Source organism: Leucoraja erinacea, chromosome 22, assembly GCF_028641065.1.
Source record: "Leucoraja erinacea ecotype New England chromosome 22, Leri_hhj_1, whole genome shotgun sequence".
Classification (NCBI taxonomy): Eukaryota; Metazoa; Chordata; class Chondrichthyes; order Rajiformes; family Rajidae; genus Leucoraja; species Leucoraja erinaceus.
Window position 1 is genome coordinate 7155958 of NC_073398.1, and position 21955 is coordinate 7177912.

Here is a 21955-nt window from a genome sequence, read left to right on the forward strand (position 1 = left end):
TACCCCCTACCCCCCCCCCCCCCCCCCCCCCCCCCCCCCCACCCCTCCCCCACACATGAAATGTCACATATTAATCATTCGAGCTCTGATACAAAAGGGAATTAAAATTAACTTGGTCATCACTATTATCCACTTGGCAATCTATTCTGCAATGGGTGAATTTCAGCTTGAAAACAGTGTGATTATTGAGAAAATGCAAGACATTCCTGCACTGTACAAACTAAATGCTTGCTTTCTTCAAATGATGTATTTATTCACCCCCCACAGGTTTGGCCTTGTCCTGTTGGTTCTATCTTGGGGTACATTTCCCCGCTTTCTCCATTTCTGTACACTTGTGATTTTAGAATAAGCTGTTGTTTCTGTATTTACAATTTAAAACTAATTGGTGCTATCAAAAGGGACTGAATAAAGCAGCTAATCGTCGTACATCACTATCTTGTTTCTGGGATCTAAGTTTGTAACTAATTGTGTGTGTGTGTGTGTGGTTTTGTGTATGTACATGTAGATCAAATGAAAGCTGATTGTGATAACAATTCTCCAGTGGGGGATGGAAGGAGAAATGTGCCAGGTCTTGAAGTACATGGACAGATGGCTTGGTACGATCCTCGCTCTAAATCCTCAGTCACCAATGGCAAAAATTAGATTACAAACATGTTTTTACTTTGAGCAGTGTAATGGGCAATAAAAGGTGACTATGAACCATGTAATCAGTGCTGCTACTTACTGCCCACATGCTGTATCTCAGAATCTGACTCTAAAAATCAAAGGGTGATGATGTAGTGTGAATGGGACTGATGCAGTGATGGTCGACTCAGACCAGTTTTAATGGGCACTGATCTCTCTCTACGCCTTTAATGATCTAATCAAAGTAGAAGCAGTCACAATGATTGACCCCACAGTTTAATTTGAGAACTCTTAAATGTGCCCAATGCCATCATTTCATGGCGATCAGCAGTTTCCATTTTAATTATGTGACGAAGTTTGCTGCATTCTGAATTTTATTAATTAACGTAACTGATGTGGAAAGTGCCTTAACTGCAATGAATGCGTTTTTGTTCCTCTCCACTAAATCTGAATTGGCAAGGGACATGTGCATCACCTGTTAAGTTGAACTATGTCAAATGATGTCCTGGCCCTTGATATTATCGGTTTGATTTTTGATATCTTTAAATGTTTGCTTGTCTGGTCAGTGTTACTGTTTGTAGCTGAGTAGCACTGTGCTTCTGCCAAATGATGTATTTTACAATTTAAAACACCATTCAGCACAGAACACTGACTCAATAAATAGTTTTATTATGATTGATACTAATTGGGTGTAATTGGCAATTGGTTCAGTGTGCAATAAATGTCATTAAATATTTGAACCTGGATTTATTATATTAAAGAAAATATTAACACTTTCCCAGTTCTGCCTACTGTCTGGAGTTTTTTTATTAATCTGCTCGTTATTGATCTGTACAGAGTACCACTTTTAAATCCCAGACATATTCAAATCACAAGTTATCGGAGTGGAATTAGGCCATTCGGCCCATTGAGTCTACTCCGCCATTCAATCATGGCTGATCTCTGCCTCCGAATCCCATTTTCTTGCCTTCTCCCCATAACCCTTGACACCCATTCTAATCTAGAATTGGTCTATCTCTGCCTTGAAATTGTCCACTGACTTGGCCTCCACAACCCTCTATGGCAATGAGTTCCACTGATTAACTACCCTCTAACTAAATCTTGGGCTTAGATGCTAATTTCAGTTGTTTTCAAAATTGGGGCAAGGCTTTTTTGCCTGGATTTGATTAATTGAAGAATTCAGCATGGAAATGAGCCTTTCAGCCCATATTGTCCATCGATCACCCATTCACATGAGTTCTATGGTATCCCACTTTGACATTCACTCCCAAAATATTAGGGGCAATTTTAGAGGCCAATTAACCTACAAACCTGCACGTCTTTGGGGCGTGGGAGGAAACCCATGCAGGTAACAGAAAAGGTGAGAACTTCACACAGTTGGCACCAGAGGTCACGATTGAACCGGGGTCCCTGGTGCTGAGGCAGCAATTCTACAGTGGGGTGTTTTTAAAGGTTGTGCTATCTCCAATCTTAAGTTCTTCACATCAATACTGAGCTACAGCCAGATAACTTGCTGCTGCAGGTGTGAGGAAGAAACATTGGATTAGGTTGCCCAAGGAAAGCAACATGGAAACTACAGTAATGAAGCATAGATAAGGTAGACAGTCAGAACCTTTTGTCAGGGTGGAAGCGTCAAATACTAGAGGGCAGAACTTTAACGCGAGAGGCGTGAATGTTTTTTTTTTCGTCGTAGTGGGCGCTTGGAACATGGTGGTTGAGGCAAATATGATAAGAATCTTTTAGATAGGCTCATGAATATAGAGGGTTATGGATCTTATGCAGACAGAGATATTAGTTTAACCTGACATTGTGTTCAGCACAGACAGAGTGAGCTGAATGGCCTGTTTAGTTTCAGTTGGAATAGAAAATGTAACTTCATTGTTACATTTGACGAGGCACAGTGAAATCCTTTGCTTGCATGCCCCAAGCTGTACAAATAGTGGCCGCCTACTGCATTGACAAAGTTACAAAGTACTCCGTCTCCCCCCCCCCCCCCCCCCCCCCCCCCCCCCCCCCCCCCCCCCCCCCCCCCCCCCCCCCCCCCCCCCCCCCCCCCCAGGCTGGGTCCCCCATTGTCCATTGTTCTTTCCCCCTCCCCCCACGGTGAGTCCTCCATTGTTCTTTCTCCTTCTCCCCCCACGGCCGTTCCCCCACACTCTCATTGACCGCCAACTGCGGGTCGACCCGCGAGCTTTCGCCGCCGCCACATGGCCCCACCGCCGCTTCACCCGTTGCCAAAGCTTCACCACGCCGGGGCCCCGCGCCACTGAGGCTCACTACTGCCGTCGACACTCCATTCGGCCCAGGCAGGCTTCGTCGCCCGCCTTTTCCGCAGCCTCTTGGGGGACCTGAATTTAGAGATACAGCAATGGAAATAGGCCCTTTGGCCCATCGAGTCTCTGTCAACCAGTGATCCCCTTACATTAACACTATCCTACGCACTGGGGACAATTTGTACCAAAGCCAATAGGCCTACAAACATGTAGGTCTCTGGAGTGCAGGAGGAAACTCCGCAGAGCACTTGGGGTGAAAACCCATATGGTCACGTGGAGAACGTACAAACTCCATACAGACAGCACCCATAGTCAGGATCGAACTGGGTCTCTGGTGCTGTAAGGCAGCAACTCTACCACTGTGCCAACATATCGCCCCACGTGTTCTTATGCTGTTTTACATTCTAATAACAAGGAGAATTGTGTTTTCAAAGCGGACAATTCCAGGTCCCATCTGCTTTCTGGCTGAACATCAAAGTCTGTTCATTTGGGGGCAGCACTGTATGTCCCCTGAGTTCTCCCCTGTATCCAAGCTAAAGAACACTTTAGAGGATTTAATCTGGTTATCTACCTCCTAAACGACTGCCCCACAGACTACAGTGCACAAATTACCTGAAGTGTGTTTGATGTTACAACTGCGACTACACTTCAGTCGTAGTTGATGATATCCCACAGCAATTGGTAGATAATTAAGTAGTAAAAGGAATAACTTCTATAACCCTGATTTTTTACCTCCACTTTTATTTTACAACTAAAATAGACACAAAATGCTGGAGTAACTCAGCGGGACCGGCAGCATCTCTGGGTAGAAGGAATGGGTGGCGTTTTCAGGTCGAGGCACTTCTTTAGACTGAGAGTCGGGGGAGAGGGAGCCACGGAGATAAGGAAGTGTAAGAGATCAAAAGAGATGACGTTCAAGGAAAATGTAGAATAGATCATTGTTACTTAGGAGAAGGTGATGACAAAGCAAACAGATAAAATGTAAATGGGGGGACAATCAGACTGGCCGGAGAACTGGGGAGGGATGGAGAGGAAGAGAAAGCAAGGGTTACTTGAAGTTAGAGAAGTCAATATGATTACAACTGTAACACCTCAATCGTAGTTTATGATATCGCACAGCACTTGGTAGATACCGCTGAGGACTAAGCTGGTAGGTAGCACCGCTGAGGACTAAGCTGGTAGGTAGCACCGCTGAGGACTAAGCTGGTAGGTAGCACCGCTGAGGAGTAAGCTGCCCAAGCGAAATATGTCAATTAAAAAAAAACAGGAAATACTTTAAAATTCACACATTTTTAATTTTTGTGATTATGCTTTAGTGAAATGGCAGACTGTGAATGTTATCAGAATTGTTTTATTATTACAAAATCATGTTTCATATTTTGAACAGAAGATCATTTGAAATAGTATAAAAAATTGAGTGATAACATATTTTTGATTTCCTACTTTGAAGCTGTGTTTTAAACTTGAATCAACGATGGCTGAAAATGATACTTGGCAAAAATAATTAGCTTTTAAGAAGCTGAAAGCTTTTTAATCCATTAAACAGCTACAATACAAGTGTGGGGATCGCTGGTCGACAATACAAGTGTGGGGATCGCTGGTCGACAATACAAGTGGATAATCCAAATGTTGTATATCCATAACCATGTACATTGTAAAGAATAACTTGCATACATTCTTTTGTGCCAGCAGAGTTAAATAGCACAAAGATGAAGTCTAATCTAATGGCTCAACAAGGGAAACTCGGCAGAAGTCCAAGTATTTCGAGTGTTTTTCTCCCGTTTGGATTCTCTTCTCAGACATACTACTGTTTACTTTCCTCATCCTCATCTGTAATTTCAAAAGAGTTACAGGTTACAGGGGATAACTTGTAGACGTCGGTGTTTAATTACAATAGGTGACCTGCAAGTTGAGTTGAATGTATTAGAGTCTTCAAGCACGGAAACACTCCCTTCAGCCCAACTTGCCCAAGCCAACCAAAATGTCCCCATCTACATCTCCCCCAACTAGCTCAAGATGCCTATCAAAGCAAATCCCACCTGCCTGCGTTTGACCCACACCTTTAATCATTTCCAATCCATGTCTCTATCCAAATGTATTTTAAGTGTTGTTATAGAAACATAGACATAGAAAATAGGTGCAGGAGTAGGCCATTCGGCCCTTCGAGCCTGCACTGCCATTCAATATGATAATGGCTGATCATCCAACTCGGTATCCTGTACCTGCCTTCTCACCATACCCCCCGATCCCTTTAGCCACAAGGGCCACATATAAAAGTTATAATCCAGAAGGATTTGGAAGCCCGAGACGCAAGCCTATCGAGGGTGGTAGATGTCGCACATAACCAAACAGAATGGCGAAAGCTTGCTGTCCAATGCACTCAACAGTGTGGGGGAAACTAAGTCTAATTAAAGTCTAGTACTTGGCTCAGCTACCTTCTCTGGCAGTTTGTTCCATATACCCACCACCCTCTGCATGGAAAAAGTTGCCTCTCGGGTTTCTATTAAATCTTTCCCTTCTCACCTTAAGTCCTTTGGTTCGTGATTCCTCTACCTTGGGTAAAAGACTCATTTACCCTATCTATTCCCCTCATGAGCTTATACCCCTCTATAATATCACTCCTCGGACACCTGTGTTCCAAGGAATAGTCCTAACCTGCCCAACCTCTCCTTGTAGCTCAAGCCATCGGGTCCTGGTCACATCCTAAAATCTTCTCTGTACCCTTTCCAGCTTAACAACATATTTCCTATAAGAGGGTGGCCAAAACTGAACACAATACTCACCAATGCAGACTCGCCAATGTCTTGTTCAACTGCAACATAAAACCCAACCTATACTCAATACTCTCACTGATTAGGGACAATGTGCCGATAGCCTTCTTGACCTCGCTATCTACCTGTAACACCACTTTCAAGGAACTATGTACCTGCACTCCTAAATCCCTCTGCTCTACAACACTCCCCGGAGCCCTGCTGTTCACTGTGAAGATCCTGCTCATGTTAGATTTCCAAAAATACAATAGCTCACCTTTCTCTGTATTAAAGTCCATCAATAATTCCTCAGCCCACCTGTCGAAACCGATCAAGATCCTGCTGCACTTTTTGATAATCATCCTCACCATCCACAATACCGCATATGTTAATGTTTAAAGAAAACGCAAACACTTATTAAAAATAATACTTCAAGTATTATTCTAAACACAATGTGGTGGGGAAACTCAGCAGGTCAGGCAACATCTGTGGAGGGGAATGAACAGGTGACGTTTCAGGTTGGGACCCTTAGTCTGACGGGGGCAGAATTCCCCACCTCTCTTTTCCAGCTTTCTCTCTCTCTCCCCACCCCATATATTTCAGGTCGGGACCCTTCAGATCCTGTTTAACATGATACAATTTAGCATAAATCATTGCAACAAAATGTATCATCTCATACTTCTGTGCACTCGGTTTTATTTGCCACATCTGAATATCCTACAGCCTTATATCCTCTCAACGTCACATCTATTGCTATTTCCATGTTCAATATTTACAGACTAGCACTATTAGGACCAATTCATACAAGTGGTGGTGATCCTCGAAGGTATGAGAATTTGTCTACATGGGTGCGGCATGGTGGCACAGCGGTAGAGTTGCTGCCTCCCCAGGTTCAATTCTGACTATGGGTGATGCCTGTACGGAGTTTATACATTCTCCCCGTGACCTGCGTGGGTTTTCTCTGGGATCTCCAGTTTCCTCCACACTACAAAGACGTACAGGTTTGTAGGCTAATTGGCTTGGTATAATTGTAAATACTTGTATCATTATTATAATTGTCACTAATGTGTAGGATAGTTTTAATGTGCGGGGATCGCTGGTCAGCCTGACATTAGCCTGAAGAAGGGTCTCGACCCGAAATCTCTACCATTTCTTCTCTCCATAGATGCTGCCTAACCCGCTGAGTTACTCCAGCATTTTGTGTCTACCTTCGATTTTACCAGCATCTGCAGTTCTTTCTTACACATAGAAATTACAGAGAGTTGTACATGTAGTCCAGTCCATCACACAACCCAGACTCCCCACCACTGGCTCCATCTATGCTTCACAGTGTCTCAGAGAAGCAGCCAACAAAATGAAAGACTTGTCCCTTCTTCTCCCCACTCCTACTAGGTACAGAATTGGCAGCATGGATGAGTCGGGCTGACAGACCTGTTGCCCTGCTGTATGAATCTATGACTCTTACAATTCGACATGTTCAAAATTCAAGTGTAATTCTGGATCTTCACAACATCGTATCAAACACTTTTCTTCTAATTCACAATTTCTGGTCAAGGTTATCCCATCTCCTATTACATAGAACATGGAATGGTACAGTACAAGAACAGGCCCATCGGCCCACAATGTCTGTGCTAAACATGATGCCAATTTTAACTAATCCTCTCTGTCTGCACATGGTCCATAGCCTCCATTCCTCACGTATCCATGTGTCTATCTAAAAAACTCTCAAACGCCACCATCATATCTGCCTCCATCACCACCCCTGCAGCACGTTCCAGGGACCCACCACGCCTTGTGTATAAAGTGCCCCACACATAACTTTTAAATTTTGCCCCTATCATCTTATAACCATGCCTACTAGTCTTTGACATTTCCAGCCAGGGATACAGGGTTCTGACTGTCTACCCTGTCTATGCCTCTCATTATTTTATATACGTCTAGCCAGTCTCCCTTCAACCTCCGTTGTCCCAGATAATACAACCCAAGACTAACAATGATTTTTTTCCTACATTTTCCTTCATCTCATCTATTTTGACATCTCGTTTTCACACCTTACCCTTCCTTATCTCTGTGTCTCCCTCTCCCACTGACTCTCAGTCAGAAGAAGGGTCTCGATCCGAAATGTCACCCATTCCTTCTATCCAGAGATGCTACCTGTCCCGCTGAGTTACTCCAGCATTTTGTGTCTATCCAAGTCTGTCCAACCTCTCCTCATAGCTAATACCCTCTCATCCAGGCAACATTCTGATAAATCTCATCTGCACCCTCTCCAAAGCCTCCACACCCTTCCAGTGATGGGGGAGATCACAACTTCACACATTAACTGCTGTAAGAATCCCCGGTGTAAATTTCATTTACATGAGGCAACTGCAGCCTTATGCTTGAAACAAGGAACTATAGAAGCAGGTTTACACAAAAGGACACAACATGCTGTGGAACGTCCCTGACCCAAAACATCACCTATCCATGTTCTCCAGAGATGCTGCCTGACCCGCTGAGTAAACTCCAGCACTTTGTATCTTTTGGCCTTACACTAGAATTACCACAATATGGAAAAATTCCAATAATCCGGCACTTTGCTTGTGATGGATGAACAGGATATTGGATGAAGCTCCTGTTATTTTCCAAACGCACTTATTTTACACATGACACAGTGGTATAATACATCCCGCACCATTTCCCAGGATGGAAATGTCAAGGTACACAAAAATGCTGGAGAAACTCAGCGGGTGCAGCAGCATCTATGGAGCGAAGGAGATAAGCAACGTTTCCATCCTATCTCCTTCGATCAGTCTGAAGAACGGATTTGGCCCGAAACGTTGCCTGTCTCCTTCGCTCCATAGATGCTGCTGCACCCGCTGAGTTTCTCCAGCATTTTTGTGTACCTTCGATCTTCCAGCATCTGCAGTTCCTTCTTAAACACATGGAAATGTCAAGGACTAGAGGGCATAGCTTTAAGGTGAGATGGTTGTGCGGGGCATGTTTTTATACAGAGAGTGGTGGATGCTTGGAACGTGCTCCCAGGGGTGGTGGTGCAGGGAATGGAGGGATATAGATTATTTGCGGGCAGAGGAGATTAGATTAATGGCATCATGGTTGGCATGGACATTGTGGGCCGAAGGGCCTGTTCCTGTTCTAAGGGCTAGTTGCCGAACCATCAGTATTTCCGAATAAGACAAGGTCATAAAACATAGGTACAGATTTAAGCCAATCGGCCCATCGAGTCTGCTCTGCCATCATTTAGTCTCTGAATAATCAGACACTGCTTCATCATTGCATCATATTTAATTTGTGTTTGCAAATGTATATCATTTTGAATCTATTGTATAACATGAAATTGAATATTCTCAGCAATTAACATTACTGCCTGCTGCTGCCTAAACTACAATGAACAGCCTAGTGAACCGTCTTCACAAGAAACTGCAATATGCAGGAATCGTGAGAAAAGCACAAAGTGCTGGAGGAATTCAACGGGTCGGGCAGCAACCGTGGAGGGAATGGTCAGGCGATGTTTCTGGTTGGGACTCTTCTTCAGGCTCGGTCATCACGGAGTAGACAGCAGTGTGAGAGGGTCTCACAGAACTCCCATTGGAGAGAGAAGGGGAAGCTCTTACAAAGTCGGCATACTTTGGGGAGATTTCACAATGGGGCAGCAAAATGGACACACACGGAAGAACAGATGATAGAAACTTGAGTAAAATGCGAATTGCTGGAAGAACTCAGCGGGTCGGGCAACATCTGTGGGGTGGACGGGCGACGTTTCGGGTCGGGAACGACCTTCAAACTTTTCTTCAGACACTGGCCCATTTCCCAACACAGATGCTGCCTGACTCTTTGAGTTCCTCCAGCATTTGGTGTTTTACTGATGAATGGTCTGCTGTGGGTTTTTCCTTTGTCTCACCGTTCTCTCTATATATATCTTGGGGCTTTGCTGTTTCACGTACCTCAGAGTGCAGTGAGCTTGTAGACCGCTTGCCAACGTACTTGCCCTCTTGTGCCTGTCTCACCGAAGCAAGGAGGACTGCCATTGCTTCTGACAGGGATGACGGGTTGGTGTTTTGGCTTCTGGTTTCTGACAGAAGAATAAAGAACACCTATTATTGAATCTGCATGAACCCGTAGGACCGAGAACCCGCCCAAAGGTTCGTCGGTCAGTGTAACAGGGAGGGGGCTGGAGATGCTGTCGGATGTGAGGAGCGTGGGCCAGTGGAAGGGTGAACCGGGTTAATACCTACAGCGCCTCAAAGGTCGGCTGCAGGAGGCAACCCTGCAAACACAAAGACGGCCAAATGGGCCGACCCGACTATGGACCTGGAATAATGGCACCAAAAATGGTGGCATCCGCATGTGTGATACTGTATATGCAAAATACATTGTGCTTTTCTGTTGTATATGTGATAATTGCACCATTGACTGTTGGAGAATGACTTTTTACTGCTAATCTGTTAGAACAGAGGAGTGGGAGTAGGCCATTCGGACTCTCAAGTCTATCCCATCTACTGCAATACCAAAGTACAGCATGCAAAGTACAGCATCTCGACCCCAAAGGTCACCTATTCCTTTTCTCCAGAGATGCTGCCTAACCCGCTGAGTTACTCCAGCATTTTGTGTCTATCTTCGATGTAAACCAACATCTGCAGTTCCTCCCTACACATGTAGAATGCAGAAGGTAGACACAAAGTGCTGGAGTAACTCAGTGGGCCAGGCAGCATCTCTGGAGGGAATGTATAGATGACGTTTTGGGTCAAGACTCTTCTTCAGTCTGAAGAAGGGTCCCAACCCGAAATGTCACCTATCCATGTTCTCCAGAGATGCTGCCCGTTCCGCTGGGTTATGACAATAGACAATAGACAATAGGTGCAGGAGTAGGCCCTTCGAGCCAGCACCGCCATTCAATGTAATCATGGCTAATCATCCCCAATCAGTACTCCGTTCCTGCCTTCTCCCCATATCCCATGACTCCGCTATTTATCTAACTTTCTTGAAAGCATCCAGAGAACCTGCCTCCACCACCCTCTGAGGCAGAGAATTCCACAAACTAGTTAGTCCAGCACTTTGTGTCTTTTCTTTTGTAAACCAGTGCCTGCAGTTTCTTGGTTATCCTCATTTTTATTTAGCGAATGCAAAGTCCTTTAGCCAAGCAGTTGCCTCTTGATCTGTTGTATGAAGGGCGACAAGTCCTCCTTTGAGTCTTTGTTGAGGGCATGCTTCAATGATGTGTTGCATTGTTTGCTGCTCTCCACAAGCACACTGTGGGGTTGGACTGCTGCCCCATTTGTGAAGGCTGGCCAAGCAGGGGCCATGTCCAGTCCTGAATCTATTATCCTCATGACGAGCTGCCATTCTTCCCTTTTATCTAAGACAGTGGCCGGTGGCGGCAACAGTGTCTATGTACCACAACGTGGCTCCTCAATTAGCCAGAGATGCTGCCTGACCCGCTGAACTTCATTTTTATTACATGTAGAATGCAGAACATTATTAAAATGTGCTGACTCTTACTATAAAACACTTCTCCAATTCACAGGTTATAGCTTACAACCCAATGGTATGAACAAGGGCCTGTCCCACTTGGGCGCCATTTGCGCGTCATTTACGCAACATCATTTTCGCGTCAAGACGCACGATGCGCGCGGCACCCCCAGGATTTTGCGGTGCACAAAATCTTTGCGCGCCATCTGCATGACGCGAAAATGACGCCCAAGTGGGACAGGCCCTTGAATCCTCCAATTTGAACTAATACCTCTCCACCTCCCCCTAGCCATCCCCTTCCACCTGTATCCCTCCCTCTGGTTTTACATTTCACGCCTCTTTTCTTCTTATCTCACATCCTTTTGTCTCATTTTCACCTCTGGCTTTTGTCCACCCATTTGTCAATCACCCCCCCTCACCTCTATCCACTTATCGCATGCCAGCTTTGCTCTTCCCACAACTTTCTTTTCCAACCCCCCCCACCCCCCCCTCCCCCCCTTCTCCATCACCGAAGAAGGGTCCCGACCCCAAAAGTCGCCTGTCAATTTCCCTCCACAGATGCTGCCTGACCCGCTGAGTTCCTCCAGCACTTTGGCGTTTTGCTCAAGATCCCAGCACCTGCAGTTCCTCGTGTCTCCATCTCTCCTCTGCCTCTTACCGATATCTATTTTCTCAAAGAGGTCGCTGTCTTTTCCATCGTCCGCTATGAATCGCCGTCCCTCTGTAAAGCAGAAGTTTGAAACTGGGTGAAAATGGGTCCCGACCCGAAACGTCGCCTATCCATGTTCTCCGGAGATGCTGCCTGACCCGCTCGGTTACTCCAGCGCCCCGTGTCTTTAAAAACAACTATTTTGCATTTCCTGCACTTTCACTAGAAACTTAACACCCCGTGAAATTTCCTGAACTTTCACTAGAAACTTTTTTTAAGATCAGATTGTGGACGGTGCGAATTCTGAAACGATTTCTTGGAAGAGATTCCTTGTGGCAGTTTTCCCAAGAGATATTTATACCTGCCCTTGAATTATCCGTCTCTTTGCATTCATTGACGCCAAGCGCCAGTTGAAGTTCGGGGAATGACGTTTACTTAAGGGCCTGTCCCACTTGGGCGTCATTTGCGCATCATTTACGCGACATCATTTGTAATTGTAACTAGCGAGTTTAAATCCATGTACTAACTTTCAAGCCTTTTGGCTAAACGTGACTACTTCGCAACGCAGAAATGCATTCACTCTCTGTAGGTAATCGCGAGTACTAGTTAGAACAGTACAAAGTAAATCTAATCTAACCCAGTCTTTCTCGTCGCAATAAATAATTATTTAAGAATAGGTTACGTTTTGGGTCGAGACCCTTCTTCAGACTGTCGACCCGAAACGCCATCTATTCGTTTTCTCTCGAATGTGTAAGAATGAACTGCAGATGCTGGTTTAAACCGAAGATAGACACAAAAACTGGAGTATCTCAGCGGTACAGGCTGCATCCCTGGAGAGAAGGAATGGATGATATTTCGGGTCGAGAAGCGTCTGAAGAAGGGTCTCGACCTGAAACGTCACCCATTCCTTCTCTCCAGAGATGCTGCCTGACCCGCCGAGTGACTCCACTTGTCTGTGTCTATCTTCGGTTTAAACCAGCATCTGCAGTTCCTTCCTACACAGATAATTATTTGGGATCTAGTGTAAATTGTGTGTGTAGATTGAAGCTAGTGATATAATTAATTGCAAATCGACCATGTATCTCAAATCACCAGGAATTCTAAAACAACGTTTCTTCCACGCCCAATACTCCATTGATAGGGACAGGTAGTAATAGTACTTTAGAGCAAAGAGCAAAGTGCTGGAGGAACTCGGTGGGTCCGGCAGCATCAGTGGAGGGAATGGACAGACGGCGTTTCGGGTCGGGACCCTTCTGCACACCAATGGAATAAAGGTGGGGGGTGGGGGGAGAGTTGGGCGGTTCTCCTATTCCATCAGTCTGAAGAACGGTCCCAACCTGAAACATCGCCTGTCCATTCCTTCCGCAAATGCTGCCTGACCCATAGAGTTCCTCCAGCACTTTATGTTTTGCTCAATATTCCAGCATTTACAGCAGATGCACAATGCTGGAGTAACTCAGCGGGACAGGCAGCGTCTCTGGAGAGAAGGAATGGGTGGCGTTTCGGTTCGAAACCCTTCTTTGGATCCAGCATCTACAGTTCATTGTGCCTCCAATCTAACTCTAACGTGTGTCAACTCGTAAAGAACGGATATAATTTAATTTAATCATTTTAAACCTCATAAATTAAGAGGAGACGGGAGGAACTGCATGTGCTAGAATCTTGCGTCGAATGCAAAGTTCTGGAGTAACTCAGCGGGTCAGGCAGCATCTGTGGAGGGAATGGATAGGTCTGAAGAAGGGTTCCGACCTGAAACGTCACCCATCCATGTCCTCCAGAGATGCTGCCTGACCCACTGCGTTACTCCAGCACTTTGTGTACCACGCGATTACTGACTTACAATCCTGCTCATTAAACTTCAACTTAAATTAAACTTTATGCAGCTTTATAGGGCTTTGGTTAGGGGTATTGCATATAGTTCCGATCGCTCTATTACAAGAAGGATACGGCGGCTGGGAGAGGGGCGCAGAGGAGGTTTACCAGAATGATGCCAGGATAGAGGGTGATAGAGGTGAGTCAGACGTGGATTGTTTTCTCCGGAGCGCCGGGGGTTGAGGGGACCCGATAGAAGTATATAAAACTATGAGAGGTATAGACAGGGTTGACAGTCAGATGCTTTTCCCCAGAATGGAAATAAAACAAATTCTCTAAGGCAACGCTTCAAGCTAGGGGCAAGTAGGGTAGGGGAGATGTGTGGGACATTTCTTTTTTTTTTACACACGAGTGCCTGGAATGCGCTTCCAGGGCTGGCGGTGGAAGCGGAAACATAGCGGCATTGAAGAGATCTTTGGATAGACAAACGGATATGCAGGTATTAGAAACATAGAAACATAGAAATTAGGTGCAGGAGTAGGCCATTCGGCCCTTCGAGCCTGCACCACAATTCAATATGATCATGGCTGATCATCCAACTCAGTATCCCGTACCTGCCTTCTCTCCATACCCCTTAGCCACAAAGGCCACATCTAACTCCCTCTTAAATATAGCCAATGAACTGGCCTCAACCACCTTCTGTGGCAGAGAATTCCAGAGATTCACCATTCTCTGTGTGAAAAATGTTTTTCTCATCTCGGTCCTAAAATACTTCCCCCCTTATCCTTAAACTGTGACTCCTTGTTCTGGACTTCTCCAACATCGGGAACAATCTTCCTGCATCTTAGCCTGTCCAACCCATTAAGAATTTTGTAAGTTTCTATAAGATCCCCCCTCAATCTTCTAAATTCTAGCGAGTACAAGCCGAGTCTATCCAGTCTTGGAGTGATATTGATTATGTGCTGGCAGATAACAGTTGGTCTTGACACGGGTTCAGCACAAAACCTGATGGAAGTCTATACAACCGTGAAAGGCATGGGTAGGGGAGATAGTCGGGATCTGATTAACGGGGTACTGATTGTGGATGATCAGCCAATGATCACATTGAATGGCGGTGCTGGCTCGAAGAGCCCAATGACCTACTCCTGCATCTATTGTCTATTGTTTATCTCCCCCCCCCCCCCCAGGTTAGAAATGTGGAAAGCGAGAAGACATAAGGCCGTCACATAAGTGAGAGAGGGGGACTTTAGATTTACCAGGCAACTTATTTTACACAGAACGTGCAGGGAAATTGGGAAATGTGAAGTAGGTGCAGGCACGTGAGAGTTGGGCTTGGCATCATGTTCAGCACAAACATTGTGGGCCGAAGGGCCTGTTCCTGTACTGTACTATACTTTTGTGTGACAGAGGTTACAGGGAGAAGGCAGGAGAATGGGGTTGAGAGGGAAAGATAGATCAGCCATGATCAAATGGCGGAGCAGACTCGATGGGCCGAATGGTCTAATTCTGTTCCTATGTCGTATCAGTTTACCGTTCTATGTAAACGGAGGTATGTAAAGAGAATTGGATCTTTAGGTTTTGACTTACGTGCGCCTTTCAGGTACAATATTGCTTGAGGGGTCCAGTTGCGTCTCTGGAAGTGACCCTAGTGAGGAAGAAACACAATGGCGTTAGCATCAAGTACAACCGTGGGGCGGGGGTGTGAGGTGAGAGTATGATCAGCTGGATTAACAACCGCGGCAGTACCTGGGCGACGTCCCGAGATTGTACAAGGTACGAAGACACGAAAAACAGGAGCAGGCCTTGAACCGTGACCGTCCCCAGACCCTGCACAACAGAATAAATCATTCCGTTTAGTTTAGACATACAGCGTGGAAACTTCATCCACCGAGTCGGAGCCGAGCAGCGATCACCCGTTCACTAGTTCTATGTTATCCCACTTTCTCAAATGCCACCCATCCCTTTCCTCCAGAGATGCTGCTTGTCCCGCTGAGTTACTCCAGCACTTTGTATCTATCTTCGGTATAAGCCAGCACCTTCAGTTTCTACACAGTTTGTCTTAACTGTTTGACTTTACTGATGCGCTGTTGAAAATGCAGCTGCACTTAGTTGAGTTTAGTTTAGTTTAATTTAATTTAGTTTAGTTAAGACGTTTTGTTTTGTCCAAGATCAGACTTGGCTTCAATTGTCTGAATCTTCAGAGGTCTCCACCCGAAGCGTCACCCAGTCAAATGGAAAGAGGCCCTTCGGCCCACCGAGTCCACGCTGAATTACAAGCAAAATATATTTCGCAAAAGAAACTCCAAGAAAGACCGTGGCTCTTAACCAGAAGTTTAGACTTTGGTAGGAAGATCGTTTGCAAGGAAGATTCAGTGAGAGAGGGATAATCTTTAACGAATGGAGATAGAAGGAACGGCAGACGTTGGTTTACATATACACACAGCCCGCTGAGTTACCCCAGCACTGTGCTAATATTTTTCAATAGGATGGAGCAGTAGTGCTCTCAGTCTCTCTCACTTACACACTCACACACACACACTCACTCACACACGCACACACACTCATTCACTCTTTCCTCTCTCTTTCTCTCTCTCTTTCTTTCTTTCTTTCTCCTCTCTTTCTCTCTCTCTCTCTCTCTCTCTTTCTCATCTCTCTTTCTCTCTCTCTCTTCTCTTTCTCCCCCCTCTCTCTCTCCATCTCCCTCTCACTCACCTTCATATTCGTACTTGGCTCCGCGTTGCAGGTTAAGTGGCGTTTGTTGCTGCCCGCTGCATTGCCCTCTATAAATGCGCTCCCTTTCTTCTCCGAAGGGGCCACTTGTCAATCTTGGAGCTGAAGACACCGAGGGGGGTTGAGGGGTCGCGGGAGAGTTGCCGAGTTAACCCTGCAGCCCTTCTCACCGCGACGTCAACTGTCTCGGACGAGACTTGACTGGCTGTCCAGTGAAGCAATGCTGCCACGTTTAGCAGAGGGGGTTTTAACCAGACACACAGTGCTGGACTAACTCAGCGGGTCAGGCAGCATCTCTGGAGAAAGACGGATGGGTGACGCCTCGTCGAGACCCTTCTGCAGACATCTGAAGATTCAGACAATTGAATCTTGGACAAAACAAAACGTCAGGCATCCCTTTCCTCCAGAGATGCTGCCTGACCCACTGAGGTGCTTCTTCCACGTTGTGTCTGCATCTGCAGTTTCATTCTACAAACTGGTGGTCTTAACTGACTGCACTGGTGGTGGTCTTAACTGATGCGCTGTTGAAAATGCAACTTAGTTCGGTTTAGTTTAGATTACAGCATGAAAAGAGGCCCTTCAGCCCATCGATCACCATTCACACTATGTTATGTTATCCCACGTTCACACCAGGGGTGTAATTTACAGAGGGTCTTAACATACAGACCCGCACATCTTTGGGATGTGGGAGAAGGTACTCAGCGGGCCAGACAGGCAGCATCTGTGGACGGAAATGGGCAGACAGCGCTTTGGGGTCATCGAAAAGAGGCCCTTCAGCCCATGATCACCATTCACCACTATGTTATGTTATCCCACGTTCACACCAGGGGTGTAATTTACAGAGGGTCTTAACTTACAAACCCGCACATCGTTGGGATGTGGGAGAAGGTACTCAGCGGGCCAGACAGACAGGCAGCATCTGTGGACGGAAATGGGCAGACAGCGCTTGGGGTCGGGACCCTTCTGCGAACGGGAAGCGCACTGGAGCGTGTGATGTTACAGCTATTATCGTTTTATATGGTATATTTATTGCAGATATGATATTATCAGGAGGAATAGATAGGGTGAATGCACTGCACCCTTGTCCTGGAGCGGGGAATCAAGAACTAGAGGGTGCAGATTTAAAGTGAGAGGGGTAAGATAGGAACACGGGGAGCAACTTTATATATAATGTAGGTATGAGCTGCCAGGGGAGGTAGTTGAGGCAGGTACTAGACATTTAACCAACATTTAAATGACATTGGGCAGGTACATCATGGATAGGAAAGGTTTGGAGGGGTATGGGCCAAACGCGGGAATGTGGGACTGGTGCTGATGGAGCATCTTGGTTAGTGTGGACGAGTTGGGCCGAAGGGCCTGTTTAGATGCTGTACCAATCTATGATCTGGTGTCTCTGATCTTGGGTCACTGCACAATTAAAACACAAAATGCTGGCGGCACTCAGTACTTGTGAGGGAAACAGTCAATAACTCTTTGTCATCTTGGTCCCTGTTGGCTTTCTAATTCAATAGACAATAGGTGCAGGGGTAGGCCATTCGGCCCTTCGAGCCAGCACCGCCATTCAATGTGATCATGGCTGATCATCCACAATCAGTACTCCGTTCCTGCCTTCTCCCCATATCCCCTGACTCCGCTATTTTTAAGAGCCCGACTTAGCTCTCTCTTGAAAGCATCCAGAGAACCTGCCTCCACCGCCCTCTGAGGCAGAGGGCTCATCCTAACACAGGCAACTAAAAGAGAAATTGTATCATTTTAAAATATGTTCAGTTTATAATTGTGTTGGTTCATTCAGAAGTCGGAGGTGCGATTCAAAAATAACTGCAGATGCTGGAATCTTGAAATAAAAAACAACCAACGTTGGAAATACTCAAGATAGACACACAATGCTGGAGTAACTCAGCAAGTCAGACGCAGTCTGACTCAGATTGACGACCTTTCATCAGAACGGGGAAAGAGAGAACACTTTGTTTTCAGTAGCGGAGAAGTTTGGGAGAGATGTGTAAAGGCAATGTATCTAGTATCTTGTATCTAGTTGACCTGGTCTTTCCCTATCACGGATATCACCATTACCGTGGTGTGTTCCATGGACAGTACAGCGGGTAGTGCCGCTGCCTCACAGCGCCGGAGACCCGGGTGCTGTCTGTGTGGAGTTTCCTCCACCTGCTCTGGTTTCCTCCCAAATCCCAAAGGTGTACAGATTGGTGGGAAGAGTGATTAATGTAAGTTAATTGGCCTCTAATACTGCCCCTTGTGAAGGGAGAGGATGCAAAAGTGGGGCAAGATAGTGAGAAAGGGTGGACACGGTGGGCCGAAGGACCTGTTTCCATGCTGTATCTCTAAAAACTGGAAAAAAAAACCATCAAAGACCTACCCAACCTGCTGTGCAGCTTTAAACTTTACTTTCTGTTCTTTCCCATTTCAGGTCAAGGTCTTTCACCTGAAAAACTGTGTAATGACAAGGAACTGCAGATGCTGGTTTTGTGTTTAAAGAAGAATCCCCAACCAAAAAGTTACCAATCCATGTTCTGCCTGACCCTCCGAGTTACTCCAGTGTTTCTTGTTCACCTGAAACATTAAGGGGGCTGTCCCATTGCGGGGACCTAATTGGCGAGTTTAGAAGAGTTTAGGAGAGTTTGAAAAAAATGTCATGTTGAAGACCTCCTTCGACTATGTTGAAGACCAGCTTTGACTAGCTTCGGAAAAACTGGACACCGAATAATGGAAAGTGAAATCGACCTCCTTCGATCTCCTTCGACCTCCCTTCGACTATGTTGAATTCTATCTACGACTATCTTCGATTACCTTCCACTACCCTCAATTACCTACGAATGCCATGCCGACCCACTACGACTAAACCTACGAGTAAAAAAAGTTTTGATTTTTTTCCATGGTGACCTTTTTTTACTCGCGGGCAACATGTTTAAAAAAATTTCCAGCGACCTAGCTGAGGCCACGAGTACTACTCTCGAGCATGAAGGAGAGTTACAAAGACCACCTACGACCTCGTGTCGACGATGCTGTGAGTATGAGTCCAGGGCAAACTCGCCAGAACTTGCGGATTAGGTCGCCACAGTGGGACAGCCCCTTAACTCTGTTTCCCTTTCCCATAGATGTCTCCTGGTCTACTAAGCTGCTCCAGCTAAGCATTTCCCATTTCTGTTCAAGAGTCAAGATGTCCTTTTGGCTATTGCTAGTAATTAAATTAAATTGGAAGCAAATTTCGGGCAATTGAAAACGGGAAATTCTTGAATAGCACTCAAATCATTTCATTCCCATGCCTTTCCTGAGTCAAGACTCAAGGGCATTTAATTGTTTTTATGTACTGAAGAAGGAACAAAGAAGCGTCTGAAGAAGGGTCCAGTCACGAAACATCATCTATCCGTGCTCTCCAGAGATGCTGCCTGACCCGCTGAGTAACTCCAGCACTTTGTGTCTCCTCTCCACAATGACATTCTTACCTGCAGCTGCGTAACAGGTCTGTAAACATGTTCATGCTGGTAATACAATTAACAAAAGAAAGTTTAAAAAAAAAAGCAATATCAGTGCAAGAGAAACGCCCAAGTTCCCTAGTACAACCAAGACACTTTGTAGTTTATGGTTTAGTAAGTGTTTGTAGTGTTCAAGAGAATGATGGTTGTTGAGAAGAAGCGTTTCCTGAACTTGGACATTGCAGTTTTCAGACTTGTGATGTGCAGTACCTTCTTCCCGATGGCAGGAGTGAAATGAAAGCATGGCCAGGGGGGTGTGGGTCTCTGATGATGCCGGCTGCCTTTTTAAGACAGCGACTCCTGCAGATCCTTTTGATGGTGGGGAATTGTATAAAGTGAACCATGTCAGGACAAGATTGAAAAGTAGTTCTACTGATCAGTGGTGCCATTAACGATGGTCAGAGTACAAGCGGATAAAGGTTATAACCTTGGTGGATGGACTGAGAATGGCACACACAGACAATTATATCGTTCGAGTCTGATATTGATTTATATATTTGGGCCTTCTTGGCATCTCAGTGTAATGAGCTGTATATGGATAATGATTTGACATTTCCCAAAACATTTTCAAGTGTTGTTTTACATTAGTTACTTGACATTCAAATCAATAGGGATGTCAGGCATGTTGCTGTAGTTTAGTTTAGAGATAGAGCGTGGACACAGGCCCTTCGGCCCACCAAGTCCATGCCGACCAGTGATCCTGTACATCAGCACTATCCTACACACTAGGGACAAATTACAATTTTCACCAAAGCAAATTAAGCTACAAACCCGTATGTCTTTGGAGTGTGGAAGGAAACCAGAGCTCCCGGAGAAAACCCATGTGGTCACAGGGAGAACGTACAGACTCCATACAGACAGTACACGCAGTCAGGATCGACCACGGGTCTCGGGTGCTGGGAGGCAGTAACATTACCGCTGCACCACCGTGCCATCCATCGCCACTGTGCCGTCCACAGTTGGGCTCCGTTTGTACTGGCCAAAGAGAGCAGATACTGTTTGTACCTTTTGGGTTGTATAGGACTCTGGTGAGACCACATCTGGAGTATTGCGTACAGCTTTTGGCCTCCTAATTTGAGGAAGGACATCCTTGTGATTGAGGCAGTGCAGCGTAGGTTCACGAGATTGATCCCTGGGATGGTGGGACTGTCATATGAGGAAAGATTGAAAAGACTAGGCTTGTATTCACTGGAGTTTAGAAAGATGAGGGGGATCTTATAGAAACATATAAAATGATAAAAGGACTGGACAAGTTAGATGCAGGAAAAATGTTCCCAATGTTGGGCAAGTCCAGAACCAGGGGCCACAGTCTTAGAGTAAAGGGGAGGCCACTTAAGACCAAGTGGCTAGGATCTTTGCTTAAGACTGAGGTGAGAAAAAACTTCCCTTTGGCCTCCACTGCCACAGAGGGCAGTGGAGGCCAAATCACTGGATGGATTTAAGAGAGAGTTAGATAGAGCTCTAGGGGCCAGTGGAGTCAAGGGATATGGGGAGAAGGCAGGCACGGGCTATTGATTGGGGACAATCAGCCATGATCGCAATGGATGGCGGTGCTGGCTTGAAGGGCCAAATGGCCTCCTCCTGCACCTATTTTCTATGTTTCTCTGGTGCAATCATGTAATCCCAGACATTGATGGAGAGTGCGGTGCAGATGGAAGACTTGCACTTGCAAGATTGGCCTTCCTTGTATTTTCTTAGTATGAGAAAAACACAAAGAAGTATTGGAGAAACACAACGGGTCAGGCAGGGTCTGTGGAGAGAACGGACAGACAGCATTTCAGATCGGGACACAAGGATGCAGGTTTGCAAACAAAATCACAACATTCTACTCTGTATCTTCCCCTTTACTCTATCTATAAAACCTGAGTTTGAACTGATTATAGCTATGTGTGGTGTTTCTGGTCTGTTTGGATAGCATGCAAATCACTGTGCCTCCATTATTGAGACAATAATACAGCTAAACCTATATCGGTTCTTAGCATTTCCTGAACCATGTTTAAACCTCTCTGGAGATTCAAATAGAACCGAAGATGCTGGAATCTTAAAAGAAACACATAGTGCTGGGGAGAAAGACATAAAACGCTGGAGTAACTCAGTGGGTGGGGAGGCATCTCTGGAGAAAAGGGACAGGTGACGTTTCGGGTCAGGACCTTTTTTCAG

The 21955-nt window shown here is 45.7% G+C and overlaps 1 protein-coding gene across 1 annotated transcript; it reads right to left on the minus strand.

The window, feature by feature from the left end:
- Positions 1 to 4211: 4211 nt before the first annotated feature.
- On the minus strand, positions 4212 to 15999 carry spx (spexin hormone). The gene is made up of 5 exons (XM_055652862.1): positions 15324 to 15999; positions 15165 to 15222; positions 11775 to 11837; positions 9592 to 9719; positions 4212 to 4727 (listed from the first exon to the last, which is right to left on the minus strand). Exons 1-5 carry the CDS (start codon positions 15459 to 15461, stop codon positions 4614 to 4616), a joined length of 501 nt encoding a protein of 166 aa, XP_055508837.1. The 5' UTR covers positions 15462 to 15999; the 3' UTR covers positions 4212 to 4613.
- Positions 16000 to 21955: the final 5956 nt, after the last annotated feature.

What these genes read in the sequence shown, in the direction of transcription:
- spx (XM_055652862.1), bottom strand. Translation starts at nt 15,461, where the DNA reads ATGAAGTTTCCACGCTGTATGTCTAAACTAAACGGAATGATTTATTCT. An exon ending in ATTGTACCTGAAAGGCGCAC is followed by an intron (nt 11,838 to 15,164) that starts GTAAGTCAAAAC and finishes TCTGCTTTACAG; the next exon opens with AGGGACGGCGATTCATAGCG. An exon ending in CAAGCTCACTGCACTCTGAG is followed by an intron (nt 4,728 to 9,591) that starts GTACGTGAAACA and finishes TTGAAATTACAG; the next exon opens with ATGAGGATGAGGAAAGTAAA.